A 19,200-nucleotide genomic window follows, 5' to 3' on the forward strand; every position below is an offset into this window, starting at 1 on the left:
GATCGATGCGAGTCCGTTCTATAATGAAATACGATTTATTTAACTAAATATGCGAAATATATGTATACGCGTATACATTATATACATTAGGCCATACACACGAGTACGCAGTGTTTTGTCCGGTTAGGTTTCGGAACGTCGACGACCGGATGGTGAGAGAGGGCAAAACGTCCGTCTTTGGCCGCGACCGTAGCCTAAGTTCTACGGAAAGCACGTTTATCATTGTTCGCTCGGACGCGATCGAGCCGTCTCTAAAATCGACAAGGTACGTAGATACAGGGGAGTGTGGGCGGGTGACGTAGATCGCAGGCTATATACAAAGTATAACACAGAGAGTCGACCGCGAGGAGGGAAATCGAACGACGAAGGGGGGGGGGCGAGGAATTTGGCGAATTCCGGTTGGCGCGAACGAACGTACGCCGGGGAACGGTACGACGAACTAGTAACGGAAGCTTCGAAGCTTTAGTCGTGGACAACGAGACGCGGTCGTGCTTTGCGCGGGTGCGCGTAATGCGAGAGAAACACGAGGTGCTGGTGGATCGTCGTCGAGAGCGCGCGCGGCGACCGATCCGGATATATCGTTCGAGTCGTGTCGCGAAAGAATCGCCCGATTTTCTACGCTCTCGGCAAACATTTGCACTGTACAGCGCGGGTGCACGTCGAATCGTACAAATTAATCGGCTTACAGGCTCGTAAATCGTATTTTCGAGTCGCGTGCCGTAAAACGGGACGATAATCCTGGAACGCCCCCTACCGTCCTCGCGTCCGGCGAATTCGCGGGTCGAGTTGGACAGGAGCGAAGCGGTGCTCATCGATCGCGGCTGAAGCGCGATTATCCGCGTTATTTTTCTACCCTCGATGATCAACGAAACGCGCGCTCGCTCTCCGGAAACCGACGTCGTTTAGTTTCGGTGCGCCGGTCAACGGCTCCCGAAATCCTCTCGCTGGTCGGCGATTCGAGGTTCCCTTTCCGTCGACCGTCTCTCGTCCCTGCCGAGAACGATCGAACAGACGGCGTCGATTCCCCTTCCTTCTTCATTTCTTCCTCTTCTCTTTACTCTTCTTTACTCGTCCGCTTCGTTCGTTCCTCTCTCCTCTGTCCAACGCGAGCGTAAGCCGATCGAGACGCGGCGTTTCTAAGCCAGCGACGCTAATCGCAGGATCAACGCGCTCGCCAACGTCAAGTACACCGAAGATGTCGCGACGCTCGCCTGTCCTTCCACTGAAACACGGGTCGAACAAAATCGTGGTTCGTCGATCGATTACCGAAGTGGCTCTTCTCGAATCGGTCGAGGAAACGAGAGAGACGAAGCGAGAGAGAAAGAGAGAGAGAGAACGTCTATACGGTTTCTACGTCTCGATCCGCGAGAGAAGCCGCTGGAAATTTCGCGACAATTTTAACTTTTAAGCCGACGCGGCCGAAACTTTGCTCTTCGCTTCGGCGACGTCTGTCCTCGATCCCTTTCGTCGGAGTCGGCCACGATGGAAAAGTTTCGGCCTACGGGAATTCGCTCTCTTCCGGATGCGATCTAGCGAACGACGAAACGGGGACGGTAAATGCGCAACGCTACGTATACGTCGCTTTCGACAACGACTAACGACAAAATCGAACATCGTTAAGAGCAATTTCGTCCTGACGTTCCCCCTCTTTCTTTTCCTCCCACCCGATGTTCGACAACTTGTACCCCACCGCGCTTTCCGACGATTTCGACCAACCTTTGCCGTCCCGCCAACTTTTCGATCGTCTCTCCCGTCCTCTTTCCTTCTCGCGCGAGTCGCGAAACGAACGCGCGTCAAAGGGAGCCGATCGAACGTTTAACGAGCGTAAATTATCGTTTTCGTTTCGTCCGAGAATCGACTTTGCGGCTACTACGATCTCCTTCGTTTTTCCACGGACAACCGATCGTAAAGCATCCTTAATTCGTCGGAGCGCGCGAACGATGCTTAATTTCCTTTCTAGGAAAGCGACTCCAACGCGTTCCCGCGCTCTTTCTCTCGCTCGCTCGCCACTTTCGCTCGGAAATAACGAGGTAATCGTTTCTCGCGCCGTCAGACTCGCGTTAATTAACGCGTCCGTCGTTTTAACGCCCCCTGCCTCGTTCTCCGTCGTCTTTCTCGGAACGAAGCGACCACGGGACGAGAGCGAGACGGCAAGAAAAGGGCACAGCCCCCTTTCGACCCCCACGGAGCGCGAGCGAAAAAGGCAAAGAAAGAAATCGCGAGACGAAGCGGAACGCGGCAAAGCTTACCGAAGACTTCCGTGGTGCGCGTCTCGACGAGCGGCGCGTCCGAGTTCGAATCCAATTCCACGGTCGCCTCGCATCTTCGACAAAATTTACAGAGACGCATTAATCGTCGGGCTGGAGAGATGAGGCGATGGTGGTGAGATGGTGATGGTAGAGTGACGGTGGTGTCGGGGAGGAGATTGTCCAGAGCGAAATTACCTTACGTTTATTTTGTCGCCGGCGATGTGATTCGGTTCCAACTCGAGTCGTAAACTGGATATCACCGAGTAGAGTCCGTGCAGCTCGAACTCCATTTCCGTGTCGGGCTTCACCTGAAACGAACAAGCGACGGAACGTGTTCTCCGCGAGTTCTATCGAGATCGTAACTACCAGAGATCCTGGTTATTCTCGGCCAGACCGTTCGTACCGATACGCGCGCAAACGACCGGGAATATTTCCCGGGCGCGCGTTACGGGCAAAAGAAGTCGCGATAGCCGCCAGGACGATTTAACGCGACGGATAAACTAACGGAAGCTGAATGGTTCGCCGCGGGCTAACCGAACGCGGAGGGTCTTCCTTTTCGCGAAACGGCGCGACCGGTATTACTCTTGCCGAGAAAATTTGCTGGTCGGATGCTTCGGTGCACGGGCTACAGCCGAAGAGATAAACGAGTCTCGAAAATTAAATCATTTTTAAGCCGAGCTATCCTCTCGTCTCTCGCGATTCCTTTGACGCGCGGTTCCGTCGCATTTTTCTGCTTCGTCGCCCGCTTCCCGTCCCTTTCAACCCCTCCTCCAACCTCCTCCTCGCCGGTACGTTCCGTGGCTGGCGTTCTCTCCGCGAGCCAACGTTTCGGTTTTCGTCGAGCGTCGATTCCGACGAGCCGCGAGAGGAAAGCCCGACTCCGGACATTGAGGGGCTGCGCTCGATAACGCGACGGCGCGTAATTGAAAGAGAGTCGAAGATTAAGCGCGGACGGAGAGGTGGGACGCGATCGGTGATCGAACGCGCGCGCACGCAACCCGCGGGACAGATTTCCGAGAGCACGTCGGAGAAAAGTCGAGGCAACGTTCGACGACGCGAGTAGAACGCAGCTATCGGCTTTGTCGAATCTTTCGAAACTGTCGACGAGAACGTTTTCGAAACAATATTACTCGCGTTAAGTGCCGCGCTAAACTCGCTCAACTCCTAATGGACATCGTCGAAGAACGCTGCCAAGTTTTCCTCCTCGAGAGGAGGAACGGAAACGAGGGGGCGCGAGCGCGAAGAAACAAGGAGAACGGCTAAGAGAAAACTTTTCGAGCCACCGGCGCTCGATTCGCGGCCGAAGCCCTAAAGGAACATCGACGTTCATCGACTTAATCTTCGAGCTCGGAACACGCGCCTTCTCCTGTCTACGCGCTTCCGTCTCAACTGCCTCCACTTTGCGGATTACGTTTAAACGCTTCGAGAAAGCGATCTAATAATACTACGACTCGTTGACCGATCGCTTCCGACTCTATCGCATTAATTATCGATTCCCCGTACACTTTTGTCCGCGACGTTTCGGTTTCTCGATTCGGTTCAATGTTCGGTGTCCAAAGTTAACGAGAAGATCTCGCGTTACTTGCTGCGGTGGTTCGCGTCGCGTCGGTGTGAGTAACGAACGTTGCATTCTACCACCGCTTTCGGTAGAGCTCGTTAATTGAAGCTTTGGCTCATCAAGCGTCGTCGTCTTCTACGTCGTCGTTGTCGGTATCGCTAGTCCTACCAGCGTAAGCTCTCCCTCTTCCCTCTCGCTCTTTCCTCCTCGTTTAACGAACCTCTCGTCTCGAGCTCCTCTACACCAAATTCCATCCGCGTCTTTCGACCGACTACTCGTCCCGTGTTTATCGACGACAAAAACTGAATCGCGCGACGACAAACGTTTCTCGAACTTTCGACGCTGACCGAAACGTTAGCACTCACCTCGGCGCCATTGATGAACCACTTGAGAATCGCGGCCGGACGAGACTTGCCGCTGGTGCAATTCAACCCGAGGACGTCGCCGGTGGCGTAAACCTTTTCCTCGCCGGTTATCGTTGGCCCTTCTTGCGGCAAAACTGCAATCACCGCGATAATGTTAAAAGGAGAGCGATCGTCCGAGCGGACGGTACTTTTGTTCCGTGCCATTCGCTTCGAGAACGCGTTTCTATATCGCGACGAACGCGTAACAACTGTCGTGGAGCGACTCTTATCCGGCGCATCTTCGCGAGATTTTCCAGGTTCCCGGTTCGAGATTTAATCTATCCCGGTTGGAGAAAACGGTCGCCCGCGTCGAATCGTTTTCGAGAGCAGGCACGCGATAAAAGTTCATCCCCTTCGATAAGTCCGCGAGAAGAAGCTGTCGCTCGGAATATTCAACGAAGCCATTCGCGACTTCGCCGATCGGACTGGATCCTTTCGAGATCGACCTTCCGCCCCGAGATACGCGGCTCGGATTACAAAGGGACGTCCCTTTTTTCTCTCTCTCTCTCTTCTTCTCGTTCGTTTTTCCTGCTCGTTATCGAGGTACGCGCGGGCCGAGAGTTTAAGGAACAACCGAACGAACAGCGTCGCGAGGCGAGGACGTAGAGAAACGTCAAAGAGGAGAGGAGAGGAGAGAAGAGAGTCGACGAGAGTCGAGATTACGAACAGATTGGTTTCCGAAAGGAGAAGCAGGGAGGAAACGGCGCTGCTTGAAAAATGAAACGCGGAAAGAAAGTAAGGACGGAAAAGAGCGATTCGGTAGAGGCACGGCCGATGCCCGTGGGTTATTTGCCGGGCACCAAATTTTCCACGAGGTCGGTAAAGGTACGGTAATGGCGGGTACGTGGTGGGTTATCGATCGTGCACATGGCTCGGGAAGAGCGGCCGGACTGGCAGAGAAGGAACGACGCGACGGAGAAAGGAAAGTTGGCCGTTTCGAAGACGCGACCATCTTCGACGCGACCTTCCTAAAAGGCTCCTATGTACTTCCTTTCGCGAACCGAGCCGATGCTCTTACGATCGGATCAAGCTCTTTTCTTCCCGTTCTTTCTCCTATTCGCCTGCTCTCGTCCCTCTTCGAGTCGTTCGTCCTCGCAACGACTCGACGCGACGGCTCGAAACTTACGACGCCGTAATATTTATCGAGCTTCGACTCGTCTTTACGCGATCCTAAAATTTAACGTTCGCTCCCGCTGCGTCGAACCTTTTTCATTGTCGTAGGTCTGCCGGAAGCGCATCGAACAGGCGAGTTAAAACCGAAGCCGCACGAAGACCAACAAAACAAGAATGACCGTTAGGCTGTTCCAGTTTCGCGTCGAAACGATCCCGCCACGAGAATCGCGAGCACGCCACGCGATTCACGGCGAACGATTTCTCCGCGCGAAAGAATAATCGAGTTTACGACTCGATCGATATCGTAATTCGTTGCCGGCAGCTTCGGCTCGGCGAAAACGGCAATTTGGCCCGCTACGTCGAGCGGTAATTCCGGGAAATATTTGGCCAACTCGTTCCTTCGGCCGAATCGAGACCGTCGAAATACGCAAACGACGAAAGCTTTGCTCGAATTACGGTTATTCGCGATAGCCGCGATCAAAGGATTATTAATTAGCGTAGCGGGCCAGAATTGGAATGGGACGAGACGGAATGGAATGGCATGGAATGAAACGGAACGGAATAGGACAGCGCGTACCGGCGAGACTGGCTTACCTACGACTTCCATGTGGGCTTCGGCGCTGACCGAGTTGAAGCTCGGAGCCTCGGCGCTCACCTCGCACTTGTACTGTCCGCTGCTATGCAAGCTCACGTTCTGCAGCAAAACCTGCTGATGGTCCGACCGACGATGCTGAAACAGTCGATCGGTCAGTTACAAAGATAATTCCTCGTCTACTTGACCGTCGCGGTCGTGGAATCTTCGCGTCCTCCAGAATCGGATCGACGGATCGATGCTACTCGTCTACCGGGGGAAAAAAACCCTTTGGACTTTGACGCGATGCTTCGCTAGCGGGACGTTTTTTCTCGCTGGCCGTCCGTAAAAGTTTACCGATACATAAATGGAACGGAGCGGAACCGAACGGAACGAAAACTCGTTTGAGCGGACGAGCAAACAGTCGCGTTCCATTTGCCGTGCGCGATTGCTTCGAAATTTCCTCGTTCGAGGACGAGGCCGCGACGATTATTTTTTTTTCGAGCGTTTTTGACTCTGTTTTCTAGATATCGCGTACTACCGCTTCAAATTATTCTTCATAGACAGAATATTACGCTATTAGGTCGGTAAGAGGCTTACGCGCTTATATCGATTTATTGCCATAGTTGCCGCCGTACCGGCGCTAACGTACCGGAAGTTATTTCCGCGAGATAGATGATAGCGAAGCGGATGGTCGCGAGCCGGGTAAAGTTGATCCGACATTGTTCGTGGAAGCGGTTCTCTCGCGGGCAACGCCGGAACGACTCCACGTTACCTCGTAGCCGCTGTTCGTTCGCGGATTTTCCTCTCGGAGCAAAGGAGGTGGCGGGAGAGAAAAGATCCGCGATTAATGGAACCGAGACGACGATAATCCGTTTAACCCCGCGCGGGCATCTTCCATTTCTATGGAGATAAAACAGAAACTCCTTCGGATCTTCGCGAGGAGTTGCAAGAAATTTTTAGCGCGCGCAGAAGCGCTCACGTCCGTTGGTCGGTCGGACGCAAACTTTCTCGATCGACAAATCGGTTTACGTTCGGCGAGAAAAGTTAGGGGCAAACACGGAATAAGAGAAGAACGCGTGGGCAAGTGGAAACGTTCGCGGGAATCGCATTACCTAGCAGGTTATTTCGTCCTGCGGACGCGACGCGACGGGACGATTTGGGTCGATCGCGTAACGGTCGTGCGAGAATCGAAAGCCAACGAAGAGAGAGAGGACCGAAGAGAGACGCGGAGCGTTACGTCGACGAGAACGCGGTCCGATAAAACGTGACTCGCTTCGAGAGAGAACTCGCGATCGTTCTCTCTCCGTTTCGGGACGTTTCTCTCGGATACGTTGGCCGACGGGATCGCGTCGATAAACTTTCGCGTGGAAAAATTCGCTCGCTAAGGAACGATCGATTGTCCGAGTAGCGGACTAAACGCTTTCCTCGATCCGAAAATTAATCTCGAAGTCGCTTCCGTTTTCAACGAGGAAATTAATCAACGACGGATTATCTCCGAGCATTCGGAAAGTTGAACCGGCTGAAAAGATCTCGGTGTACGCATCGTTAACGGGAAGATGTTGGCTCGACGAAGCGTTTAATCGCCTCTCGTTCGTGGTCGATTAGTTTGCCGCGAAACTCGAGGGTCAGACGGTAATTGGGACTCTTTGGTTTCTCTCGTCGTTGGTCCGTCGAAAGAAAAGAAAAAATGTATATCGGGGCAACGGCGAGGCGGTTGAAAATTTTCAGATAGCGAAATTAAGCGGCGGCGGCGTTACGTAAGGCAGCAAAAGGGGCGAACGAGAGGGAAAATTAAAAGTCGAAAGAGCCCGAAGTAGAAATATACGACTCTGCCCGCTAAATCCACTTAATTCCCTGCTACTCCAATAAGTGTCACGACGAGAGCGTATCCGAGAGGGCCGGTGGAAGGGGATGAAAAGACACGCTCGCTTTTGTCCACGGAGAAATTTCTTTGTCGATATCGGAGAGCCATTGGGCCGAGCCAGATTAATAGCCGCGTTCTTTCTCTCTCTCTCTCTCTCTCTCGCTCTGCTCGATCTCGAGAACCGGGCAAAGGGATGAGCCGATTCGACTCACGTAATGCTCGTTACGCGTCGGCCGATATTAACGAGCGTCGAGGAAAACGGAACTTTCGTGCCTTTCCAAAACGTGAATCGGAAACGGACGTACCGTACCGAGAATAGACGAGGCTCGCGATCCGTCTCGCTTTTCTCGGTCTTCGAGACACTCCCGCGATCCGGCCGATCGATCGGGTTCGACCAACGCGAACGCGCCTCGTCTCTTTATCCCCGTTTTCTCCTCTCGTTTTCATCTTCTTTATATACGACTTTACGCCGTTTCGTTCGTCTCGACGCGTCGCGTCTTCTTCGGTTCCGCGCCGACAGACGGCAACGATCTCCTTTCGCATCCCCCATCTCGATTCGTCAAACATTTATTCGCTGCGATAAAGGCGACCTCGTTCCGTACGAGGCAGTACAGGGACAACGCGTCTCCGCGTACACCGAAACGTATCGCCAACTTTATGCTTTCTCACCCACGCTCTCTCCTCCCTGCCGTCGCGCCTCTTCCTTTCAACCGGCTCGATGAAATACTTTTATAGCGACGTCGAATAAAATTCGAACGCGAAATTGAATAGAAGGGGCTCTTACGTCTAAAGGAACGTCGCGTAGCCCGCGAGATCGCTCGCGGGGAACGTCGAAGATCGTTCGTGGAAACGTACGCGCGATTCCGATTTCCTCTCCCTCCAGCGCATATTACCGAGCGTAAACGCGTACGACTCGCTCGGAACGAGCACAACCGGTACGATTAGGTCGGACTTTACGTTTATCGTGACTGCAAACGATCCGATATTCCGATGTTCTCGCGGTTTATCGTCGCCCCTTTGCGGTCGTACGGTCCCCTACGAACGCGTAAAGCCTCGCGTTTTTCTCTTTCGCGAGCGGATTCGCGAGACACCGTTTCCTTTGCTTTGCCGGTCGCCCTCGCTGGCCGACTAAACGGACATCTTTACGACCACCCAGCCAATTACCGTTCTCGTTTCCGGCTTTCGGTTTGCTCGCAACCGTTCGTTACGACTTTCGCGTTCCATTTCGCCGATTACGATTTTCCACCGGTCGACATCGAGAAACTCGGAGAACAACGTCCGCCGATTTTCTAGAGGACGGCAAGACAGCGGAGACGATCGATTCCCAAATTCGAGGAACGTTATCCAAAATGCGGATGCGACGGGGCAACGCGCGAAACGCGGCAATCCGGAGATCAGATAGCAAAGAGTCTCGCTCGGGAGACTCGCGCGAGGTTGCGGGACACGAGAGGGTTTTCAACTCACGTCAACTTTAACGCCCTCGACGCGATAGCTGTGCTTCGTGGGTTCCCCTCTAGGCACGTATCTGTAGAATTCCTCGTGATCCTTGTACCACGTGATGGAGTAAAGCTTGTCCCCTTGTAGGTCGTATCTGAAACGAGAGAACAAACGTTGCAGAGGGTTTATCGGTGAGAAACGCTCGACGAAAGCCCGACGCGGAAAACACGGCGATAACGATGCCGGTGATTCGTCGATTGGACGAATCGAACGAGAGCCGGGACAAAAGAAGACGGAACACGAAGGGAGGCCGCGCGAACCGCGAATCGTTTCTCGATTAGTCGGAGGTCGACCGTTTCGATGGTTGGATTGCGCGCGAGTAATGGAAACCGTTGCCTACTACCCGCTTCCGACAATGTATTTGAAATATCGAATGCTCGACGGATTCTTTGCTTTGCATATCGGAGATTTTTCCGTTTACCCGATATTTCGCGGAATCGGTTTCGTCTGGACCCGTCTCGTTTTGTTTCGTTTTGCCCGTTTGATCCTTCGGCTCGGGCAAGCGACGGGAATACGAGCGATTCGGTTATAATCCAACGTCGTTTAGAAAAGGCGAGCCCCGTCCTATCGTAACCTATCGATACGAGCTACCCGGAACGGGAATAAAAAACGATCAAAGTCTCCGGGCCAGGATAAACGAGAGACAAAGGTGGCGAGATATTGTAGAGGATCGTGCGAGGAGCATCGGTAGCTTACCGGTACGCGCTTTAACGCGATTGCTGGGATGGCCAGCACGAAGGAGAGCTTTTGTCGCGTGACGCGATTCCAATCGGGCGAACAACAATTAGGATAATTGATCAACATCCGTGATCGGAGCGTAGCTCCGTAGAGTCGCATCAATTTGCTAATCGAGTTTTTTTCCCCGGTTCAACGATCCTCGAACAGGGAAACGGAAAAATCCCCGGAGGATGCTCGTTCGCGTTTCATCGCCGTAAGCCGGAAATCTTTCACTCCCGATAATTCCGCTGTTCCACGGAATAAAACGTCCGGGGAAGGATTTCTCCAACACAGAACCGTGCATTCGATTTTCTCCTGGAACTACCGACGAAATCGGATCGGATTTCGGTCCCGTTAATCGTCCTTTACTAATTCGACCATTAGATTCTTCGATCGAATCGTCGACAAAAACGCGGCGAGCGCGCGCAACAGGCTACTTCGTTCCGTCGAGCAGAACTACGCGTACATCGGATTTCACGGCTCGAATAATCTACGCGATAATTAATATCCGCAAAGTAATTAAATTCGCACGATTACGTTTCGCGTCGGTCAACGATCGACTCGTCTGTCTCTTCCGCGCCTTCCACAATTTATTTCGCTCTCTCTTTTCTCGCGACAAACAACTTTGATCGTCGAAACGATCACGGAAACGCTGCGCGAGCCAATAAACCCTGATCGATGAATAATTTAACGAGCAATTTCGACGACTCGCGTACGGTTCGCCGAAGACGCGGAGCAACGAAATAACGTCGTACGAGCGGGAACGCGGAGGAACGGCGACGAGAGGTGGTCGGTCAGTCGTCGAAGCAGTTGCGGGAGCACTCGATAGCGTGTATCGGTGAATCGTCGCAGACACGGTCGGGTCGTCGCATCGACGTACCCAGAGGAGAGAAGCATCGGTGGGGGATTGGCTCGACGACGAGGATACTGGCGCTGCCGTTGACGTCGTCGTCGCCGTAGCTCCCTGGTTACCGGCTGCAGCTACCGGAAAAGGGATTGCCGCATTCGAGCGTAGGTGCACAATTTCGAGGGCTTGCGTCGTGGGATTGATTTGCATCCTCCGGCTCATTTGCCGGGTCGTATCCTACGGGAGTTTCCTTCTCTCTATCCGTCCTCTACGCACGCGCTTCCTTCTCTACCTTCGTTTCGCTTTTTCATTTTCTTCCTCGTTGTGCGGCGACTTCTCCTCTTGCAATTTTCTCGTCCGTCGCGCTCCGTCCCCTTCGACGATACTTCGTAGACCGAAAATCTTTTGTTTAGATCTGACCGAGGTCGGATGCGGCGTACCGCGGCACGATGTAATTATCGCGTGCAGGATTTGCGAGTCGTCGGTTAATGCGCGAGCTAAGGGCCGCTTTTTAGACGCATCCTCTTTCTCGAACAACGTCGCAATTAATTGTTCGCTCGGTTCGCGCACAAAGGCGACGTTGAAAACTCCTCTTCGGCGAAAATCGAAGAAAGCGTTTCACCGCGTTTCACGAGAGTCGTCGAGCACGGAAATAATGGGAATCTTCGACAGATTTGCAACGAAGAAGACTCGAAAAGTTACCGACAGAACAGTCGAGTATCGCGTGACAGCGATGCAACGGAAGCTTCGGTTGCTCCGAAGTAGCTCGTTTCGACTTTCGGTATCCCCGGCCGCTTTCGAAAGAATTCGATGTCTCCGCGTCGCCGTGAAATTTCGGCGAATTTTCACGGTGAAATTAGAGAAGCGACGAGAAAACGAGGAGGGTGGCTGGCCCGAATCAGGAAGGAACTTTATCGTTGGCCATGTTAGAGCCAGTTGAACGCCGACTGGAACGAGAAGAAACGAGACAGAATAGGAGGGATCGAGAGAGGAAAGAGGAAGCGGGTCGACGCGCCGGATAAACCAACGAGCAAGAGCTCGCCGAGGACGGTAAACTAATTTGCAATTTATACCTACGTCGGGGAACGATCTCGTCTCTTTGGTACGTCGCGCGCTGCCGTCCCGACTCTCGGCTGGCACCTAATATCAAAGAACCCGACCGTGTACACGCTCGGCCAACTCTTTCCTTCCTCCGCGAACGTCTGTCTCTTCCTGCGCCAAGTAAAACGGTTCGTCGAGCGAGATAATCGTGGATTTTCCAGCTAGACGTATCTCCGGCGACTTTCCGTTTACCGACGAATGCTCGTTAATTATTCGATCGGTTTCGTCGCCATCCGAATGACCGAAACCGGTAAAACGTATCGCGAGATAAAAGAGACGCGTCGAACGCGTTTATTACATACCGTCGAAACGTCACGGTATGCAAAGAGTAGAAAATCCGATTCGAATCGCGATACGATAAAAACCGAGGGCACGAGACAAACCGTACAGACACGCGCGTATACCCTATATTCGTCGAGTACTTTTTCTTCTCTCGTGTCACCGAGCGCGATACGCGCTCGAGCGTGGGATTATGGCGCATATACTGGCAACTTTACACGAGGAAAAAGATACCTCGAGAAAGAAAAGAGAACAAACGAAACTCGCGACACGGCTCTGTGCTCGACTGCAAAGGCATCTTTGTACCTGCGCATTGAATAGCGATAAGAAAAGCGTGGAAAACGCGAAGCGACAGAAGCGAAGCGCGATGACCAAATCGAAGGAACACGAGAACGAGAGAAAGTGGATGGCGTTTTCTGTTTGATAGACAGCCACGGGTGGAAAGACGATGAAAGGCGAAAGATGTTAAGGGAGTAACGGATCCCTGATCGAACAACCGGTATCTCTGCGGAACGTGGCGACTCGCTTCTTTTTCCGTACGATTCCTCGACGGTATCGCGAAAAAGCGCACGCTTCAATTTACTGCCGTTTCGCGCACTTTTCAACATCTCGTTTACGACGTTACGTGGAAAGCATACCGCCTCGATTCCCTCGTTTACTCTCCTGGACCTGCTGAACAGAGACCTTTCGCCAACTTTCGAACTCGCCGATAACGTGGAAATATTATTAGCCCTCGCGATGTCGAGCAAACGTTTTGCAACGCAAGAATAACGAAAAAACTTGGAATTCAATATCGCCGTGCCAAGTCTTCGCCTCGAGTTATCGAGTTTCGAAGCGCGACGATCGATTCCACGCTACGCTGCAGTCCAGCAGCGAAAACGGACAACTTTGCTTCTTAATACGTGTCGAACGAGAAAAGCTACACGTCTACCGGACAGACACTCTCCTATCGAGACCGAAGGAATCCCCCGATTTCGCCGGGAATCGATCGTACGTGGATCGCGAACTTCTTTGTACGTTTCTTGCGGTAGCGAGTACACTTCAGAACGAACGAGTACCGCGTACCCAACGGTCGACCTTATTTTCATCGTGAAAAGTCGTTGAGCCAGCGCCACTAATTAGAATGCATATTCCGACTAACCGTAATTGTAGGACGCGCTATGTTACGCCATAATTTCATTACGTCTTAATTAACATGATGGTATGCGCGCACGACTTAAGAATTAGCGAAATACCATCGGGGACACGTACTACGGCTGCCATCGTTGTAGGCTGCCGGTAGTTCTTTTCGAACGGTTGATCGCGATACGGTTCGCTAGAAAGAGGCTCCCGATGAATTATCGTTGTACCCGATGCAAATTCGTATCGATTTTACTTCACCTACAATTATTTTCGAAACCTCTGTATCATCGGTACGCGCGCATTACGCGTAATTGTTCATGACGTTAAAAATAATCGATAGGATAATTATAAATAACATTACACCAAAGATAATGGAATTTCGCAATTTTCAGAAGTACGAGCAACGTTGAAACGGCAAACGCTTTATGGGGTATTGCTCCGGTATTACCCCGTTGTTTTCCACGCTAGTCGAAAAATGAAAAACGTCGCAATTTTCTAAAATCTTCCGATCGCTCCTTCGCACGGAACGATCGAGATTCGTTATCGGGTGAAATTCGGTGAAACCCGTCGTTTCCTACCGGAAGAAACTTTGATTCGACATTAACTGACTTCGCGCAATTACCGGCTAGACGACGGCCCGGACAGGAAGGACGGACTGCACGGAGAATCGACGTAGGAGTCGGTGTTTTGAGACGCGCTCGCGTTTCGGACGATGGAAAACCATTCGGAGGCTAATTCGAGATTCGAATTGGCTGTAGGCAAGATCGTCCGAGGGTCGGAAACGTTCGAGGGTGATTCATCCATCTTGGAGAAGACAAGGTGATCCGCGAACGAACTCGCGAATTTCGAAAGCCGCGAAGAGCGTGTTTTTTGGCCGAGAAATCCTGCAGAGATAAGAAGAAATTTTCTCGCTCGGATTGCGGTCCACGATATTGCGAGTATAAATAAATAAAGCGCGAGGAGAACGGAACGGTATCGGGGTTCCTAGCTCCGAGGGATCGTCGTCGATCCATCCTCCTCTGCTCGTCTTATTTTTAATCTTATTTATCGTCCCGTTCGGACGCTAAGCGTAAACTCGATACGTTATTGGCTGGCATCTTATCGATGTCCTCACGAGTTCTCCTCGCTCGGTTTCTTTTCCCGTAAATAAGAGAGAAAAATCGTTCGATCGGTCCGTTTCGTCGTGGTTTTCCCTCGTACCGGCTTCTCGTTTTGTCGTTCGGGGGAGATTTATTCGCTGGACGACCGCGGATCGATTTATCTCGCGTGCATCATCGTCGGACGGTGGACGAAACTAAAGTCGCGATACCATCGTTGACGGCGATTCCGAAACGCGTAGTCACGCTGGTCGTCGTCGCGAGTATCGATCCGTTCGAACGGATCGATCGAGAAAAGGTAACTCGTACGAACCACGAGGAAGCGAGCAGCGTCCCTTTGACGGCACGACTGGTCGACGATGCTACGACGCGTCCAAGTACTCTTACCTGCACTCGAGGAGTGCGCTCTTGCCCCTCAGGGAGTACGCTGGAACGTTTATGCGAAGCAGCTGTAGACCGGCGACTGTAACAGAAGAGAGAAACATTTTTTTTAAACGCGAACTTACCGACCACTTTCATTAAACGCGCGTTCGAGCTCGAATCGCGTGAGAGAGCAAAAGGACGACGTAGATTCGTATCTTTCGTGGGCAGCGATTACCCTGTCACGGTTCGTGTCCATCGAATGCCTTGACCCACCGCGCCGAGGACAATACGTAAGAGCGTTCGAGAAACGGTACTCGAAACCCACCCCGAGAGCAAGGTATATTCGGATCGTGGCGATATTTTGAGAATAAAATTTCCCCGACGACCTTCGCGTCGACTCGAGCCTCCAACGACCGAGAGCGTCGAAGAAAAAGCTCGGAAAACTTGTGGCTCGATAAAATGACCAAGAGAGCGGGACACGAAGGGCGCGAGTGGATTGTACTAGATGCTCAAACAATGCTCCGCAAACTCTATTGTGTTTTCCTTTGTGACCGTTCTCTTTTCTTACTCCTTCTTGTTTCTCGTGACCCTACTTCGTAAGTCGCGCTTGTCACGAGAAACGCGATTACCCGATACGACGCTTCTTCGTTCGCCATCGATGAATTCGATCGGTCACGTAAAATCGGTCTCGCGATCGGAGTCGGAAGCAACGCGCGATTCAAAGGAGCCGCGTTTAATTAAGCACGCGCGATATTTTACGAGGGTGACGGTACGTTGCGGCTATTCCACCGAGGGCCAACCTTTCTCCGGATCGTAAAATATACTGTCCGTAATGCACCGTTATGCGAAGCCGTGCAAACGGAGAAACACCGAGAGAAAGGGAGAGAAAGGGAGAGAAGGAGCGCGAGTTCGGTTGAATTATTCCCTGAGAGGGACGCAATTTTTCCTACGTTTTAACGTGATTTCGAGGTGGCCCTCGACGCGGCGATTCTCCCAGCGCGGCGTATCGCGGTTTTTTTTTCTTCGCGAACAGAACTACTACGCGTCTACGGGGCGACTTTTCCTCCTGGGTTTCGGACGTTTCGCGTACGTGGTCAGCTTGTAAGTTACTCTCGCAGAAAGAACCGTTCCCCGCGGTTAATCTCTTCTACGACCGTGCTCCGCTTAATCCGCTACTCACGAACCAAGATACATTGTCCTTCTAATTACGCGAGCCACGATCTTAATGGACTTGGAAATGCCGAGCGCGTCAGTTTCGCGTGCAAATTACGCAAACGTGAAAGGACTTTTTAATCGGAAGTACGCGCGTTCCCGCGTATTCTCTCTCTCTCTCTCTATCGCTCTCCCTCGTCGCCCCGGTGTTTTTAATGCGAGCTACAGAATATGGTCGTTGCACGGTTTATCGTTGCACCGGGACTCGATGCACGTTCCTCGGCCATGTACCAACGGTACCATCGATCCTGTTCGTTTTGGGACGCGACCAGGGCCGTATCGATTTACATCTCGTCGGTTTCCTGGTCGTAGAGACTCTGCATTTCCAACGGATTCGTCGAAGAAAGACCGATTCAAAGCCGATTGTGTTCGTTCTGCGATCTGTTAAGCGGTAAGCACCCTGTTCAAGCATATCGGGGGAAAACCAATACCGTCTATCGGAAATTCCCGACAGGTGGGTTTTCGGTGAAACGCAACCAACGAGTTTCTATGAAAATTGTCCTGAAAGGAGCGGACCGACGATCCGAAAGGAAAGCGTGGACGATACGGGCAAGCGACTCGATTGCTCGCAAATTCCATATCCGCGCATTAACGAGCGTCAAATTAGTTATTGAACGTATCACGGAGTCATCGAGGCGAATCGATATCCGACTCGACGCGCACGGAATCAACGATTCGGCGTGTCTCTCGTTTTGATTTGGCCGCGACTAGCCCGGCAAACGTTCCCCAGCTACGACAATAAACGCCGGTGCCAGTGTACGTAACGGAATATCGTCCGTTAAATTAGAGTGCCTGCGGCGGTTCGAGACAAGCGAGTTCGAATCTCGACTACTCAGCTTTTGGCCGAACGATCGTGACGCGAGTTACGAGTGCGGCACCCTATCGGTCGTCTCGACTCGCTTTCTCTTCGCTCGGGAATTAATTGCACGCCGCGCCGCGTCGACTTTGAATAGTCACTCCACGCTCGTTTCTCCGCGCCAAACTTGCTGCATTCTCGCCGCGAAACGGGAAGTCCACCGTTTATCGTCTCTTTTCTCCTCTCGGGACGTCGTCTCTCTCCTCGTTTCGCTCTGGACGACAACGTTTATCGCGCGCGACGAATTATTTTTCCCCGTTAGCAAAATCGGAAAACGATTTTAGCAAACTTCTCGAACGGAACGCGTCAACCGAGTCGACCTTCGTATTATATCTCGCTTGTACACTCGCTCGAAATCCATTTTCAAAGTTCGCGCAAACGACAATGTAACTGCTCGTCGTTATAAAGCGTCGATTGCATCGAAACGAGACGCGTCGCTTCGTAAACGCGTATTACGAGCTTCCATTGAATACACGCCGCCTCTTTTCCCTTTGTCGAACGGCATCGGATCATCGCGCGATGCATCGACGCTCGTCGCGTGCATCTACGAACGAGGCAAGCGTTTTGTGCGTCTCTCCAGTCTACTGATTCGTTCGCGTCGCCGAGTTTCCCGTCGCTTCGCCGATTTACTCGCGATTTTCAGGCGAACTAAATTAATTGACATCGTAACGGGATAGTCGTCGGCTTCGATTTCGATCGTTATCCAAGACGAGTTTCACCGGAGAAAAGTTGGCGTCAAACGAACGCGTAAATCAGTAGTTCTCCTTTAGAGACTCTTTATCCGGCTTTCGAATACGCCCGACGTCTAACGTCCTTATCGTTAAAAGCGTTTCATTCGCGCGTAAACTCGCCTACCTTGGTCTCGGTCAGCTTGTAACGAGTGACGCTTCGCTCTCGAGACTCTTTTGGGCGCTGAGCGTGTAATTACGCGAGTCGAGCGTACCGTCTCAAAGAGACGAACGATGCGACGAAAGACGTTACGAGACGCCTCGGGCACGCGTACATCGCGCTTTCTCGATCACGAGGAAGTTTGGTTCCGTTCGGATTCGTTTGAAACTCGGACTTTGATGAACGCGAGGGATCGCCGCGTTCCGTGTTTCGCGTTACTCGCTTAGGACCTCCCACGATCGACGAAACGAAATTGTTGCCCGATAGAGAGAACGTCCGCCGGACGGACGTCCAAGAAGTCGTTATCTTATCCTGCATAGTAGCTGTCCGAGCAGGTAGGCAGTTAGCTCGTATCTGGTCACGCCACGAGCTAAATTCCCCCTTACGTACTTATCGCGAATTAAAGCGCTCCTCGAAAGGAGGCCGGAGACACGGAAAGGTAAAGGCCGTCCTCGTATTATCGCGTTCGGATGGGTTTCACGCGACCGCGCAACCATCATTCGACAGTAACGTTTTCATTATTGCACCGACCATCTTTCACCTCGCGGGAAATCGTGCCTCGTAAAATTTTTCAACCTCGCAGCTAGCGTTCGAGAGAACGTTTTACTCCGACGCTCATCGTCGCTCGACGACGCGTAACATCGAGAACGACTTTCTCGCTAGTACTCGGCGAGCAATCCAGTTCACCCGTGTAGTTGCTGTCTAAGGCTTGCTAAATTACCGCGCTGCGAGCGTCTTTGGGGAAACTGATAAATGTCGTGCAAACGTGTTCCGTCAAACGGACGAACACGTTTCCGATCGAACGACGTGCGTGTCTACGCGCACGAATTTTGTCGAGAAATAAGTGGCGAACACACGGAACGAGTTTCGTAGCCCGGGGCCGGACAATTCATTCGGCGATATAAAAGCGCGTTCCCTCCTATCGTACCTTCGTTCGGTGGGCGCGTGTAACCTTTTGCAACGTGTACGTAGCCCGCTAGTCGTGGCGATAAATTTATCCAGCGATAAGAGTCCCGATTTTTGTCTTTACGAGCCTCGACGGGCCCTTCTGGCTGGCAGTTGGAACGAAAACAAGAGAAACAGGGAAAAGGAGAGAGAACGAAAGAGGAAGGGTCGCTTCCGGGTTATAGCGTGACCGCGTCACCCTGCGCGTGGCCCTCGTGGCGTGGCGCGAAAAGAAAAAGACCAACGAACCAAAGGCGAGAGAGCGAGAGGGAGGAAAGTCGAACGGAAGAAACGTACGAAAGGGACGCGAGCAAAGCGTGTCGCGTTGAGTCGCGCTGATCGTACGTTTACGACCCTCGTGCGTAATGCTATCGAGGCAAATTTTCCCCTCGAACGCCTGCTGGGTGACAGAGGGCGGCGCGGCCGCCGTCTTCGTCGGCGCTATGGTCAGACGCGAAAAAACTGAGCGTACAAATCGGCTAACAACCCCGTCTTCGCGAGCAACCGGAACGCG

The 19,200-nt window shown here is 52.4% G+C and overlaps 1 protein-coding gene across 24 annotated transcripts in view; it reads right to left on the minus strand.

Moving 5' to 3' along the window:
- LOC100875340 (cell adhesion molecule 2) overlaps positions 1-19,200 on the minus strand; it is a 57,325-nt gene that overhangs the window by 7,671 nt on the left and 30,454 nt on the right. For 7 of the 24 annotated variants that reach the window (XR_013039050.1, XR_013039049.1, XM_076534541.1 and 4 more), the window contains 6 exons: positions 14,810-14,885; positions 9,227-9,353; positions 5,919-6,054; positions 4,173-4,306; positions 2,445-2,557; positions 2,250-2,323 (listed from right to left, as the gene is read on the minus strand). Coding sequence is in view for 18 of the 24 variants with exons in the window: in XM_076534541.1 (XP_076390656.1) it covers positions 2,250-2,323; positions 2,445-2,557; positions 4,173-4,306; positions 5,919-6,054; positions 9,227-9,353; positions 14,810-14,885 (660 nt within the window). In the remaining 6 variants the exon portion in view is untranslated. Of the gene's footprint in view, positions 1-16; positions 1,223-2,249; positions 2,361-2,444; positions 2,558-4,172; positions 4,307-5,918; positions 6,055-9,226; positions 9,354-10,856; positions 11,079-14,809; positions 14,886-19,200 lie in introns of those variants that run through there. The other 17 variants (XR_013039048.1, XM_076534545.1, XM_076534539.1 and 14 more) reach the window with 10 other exon arrangements.

Source organism: Megachile rotundata, chromosome 8 (assembly GCF_050947335.1).
Source record: "Megachile rotundata isolate GNS110a chromosome 8, iyMegRotu1, whole genome shotgun sequence".
NCBI lineage: Eukaryota > Metazoa > Arthropoda > Insecta > Hymenoptera > Megachilidae > Megachile > Megachile rotundata.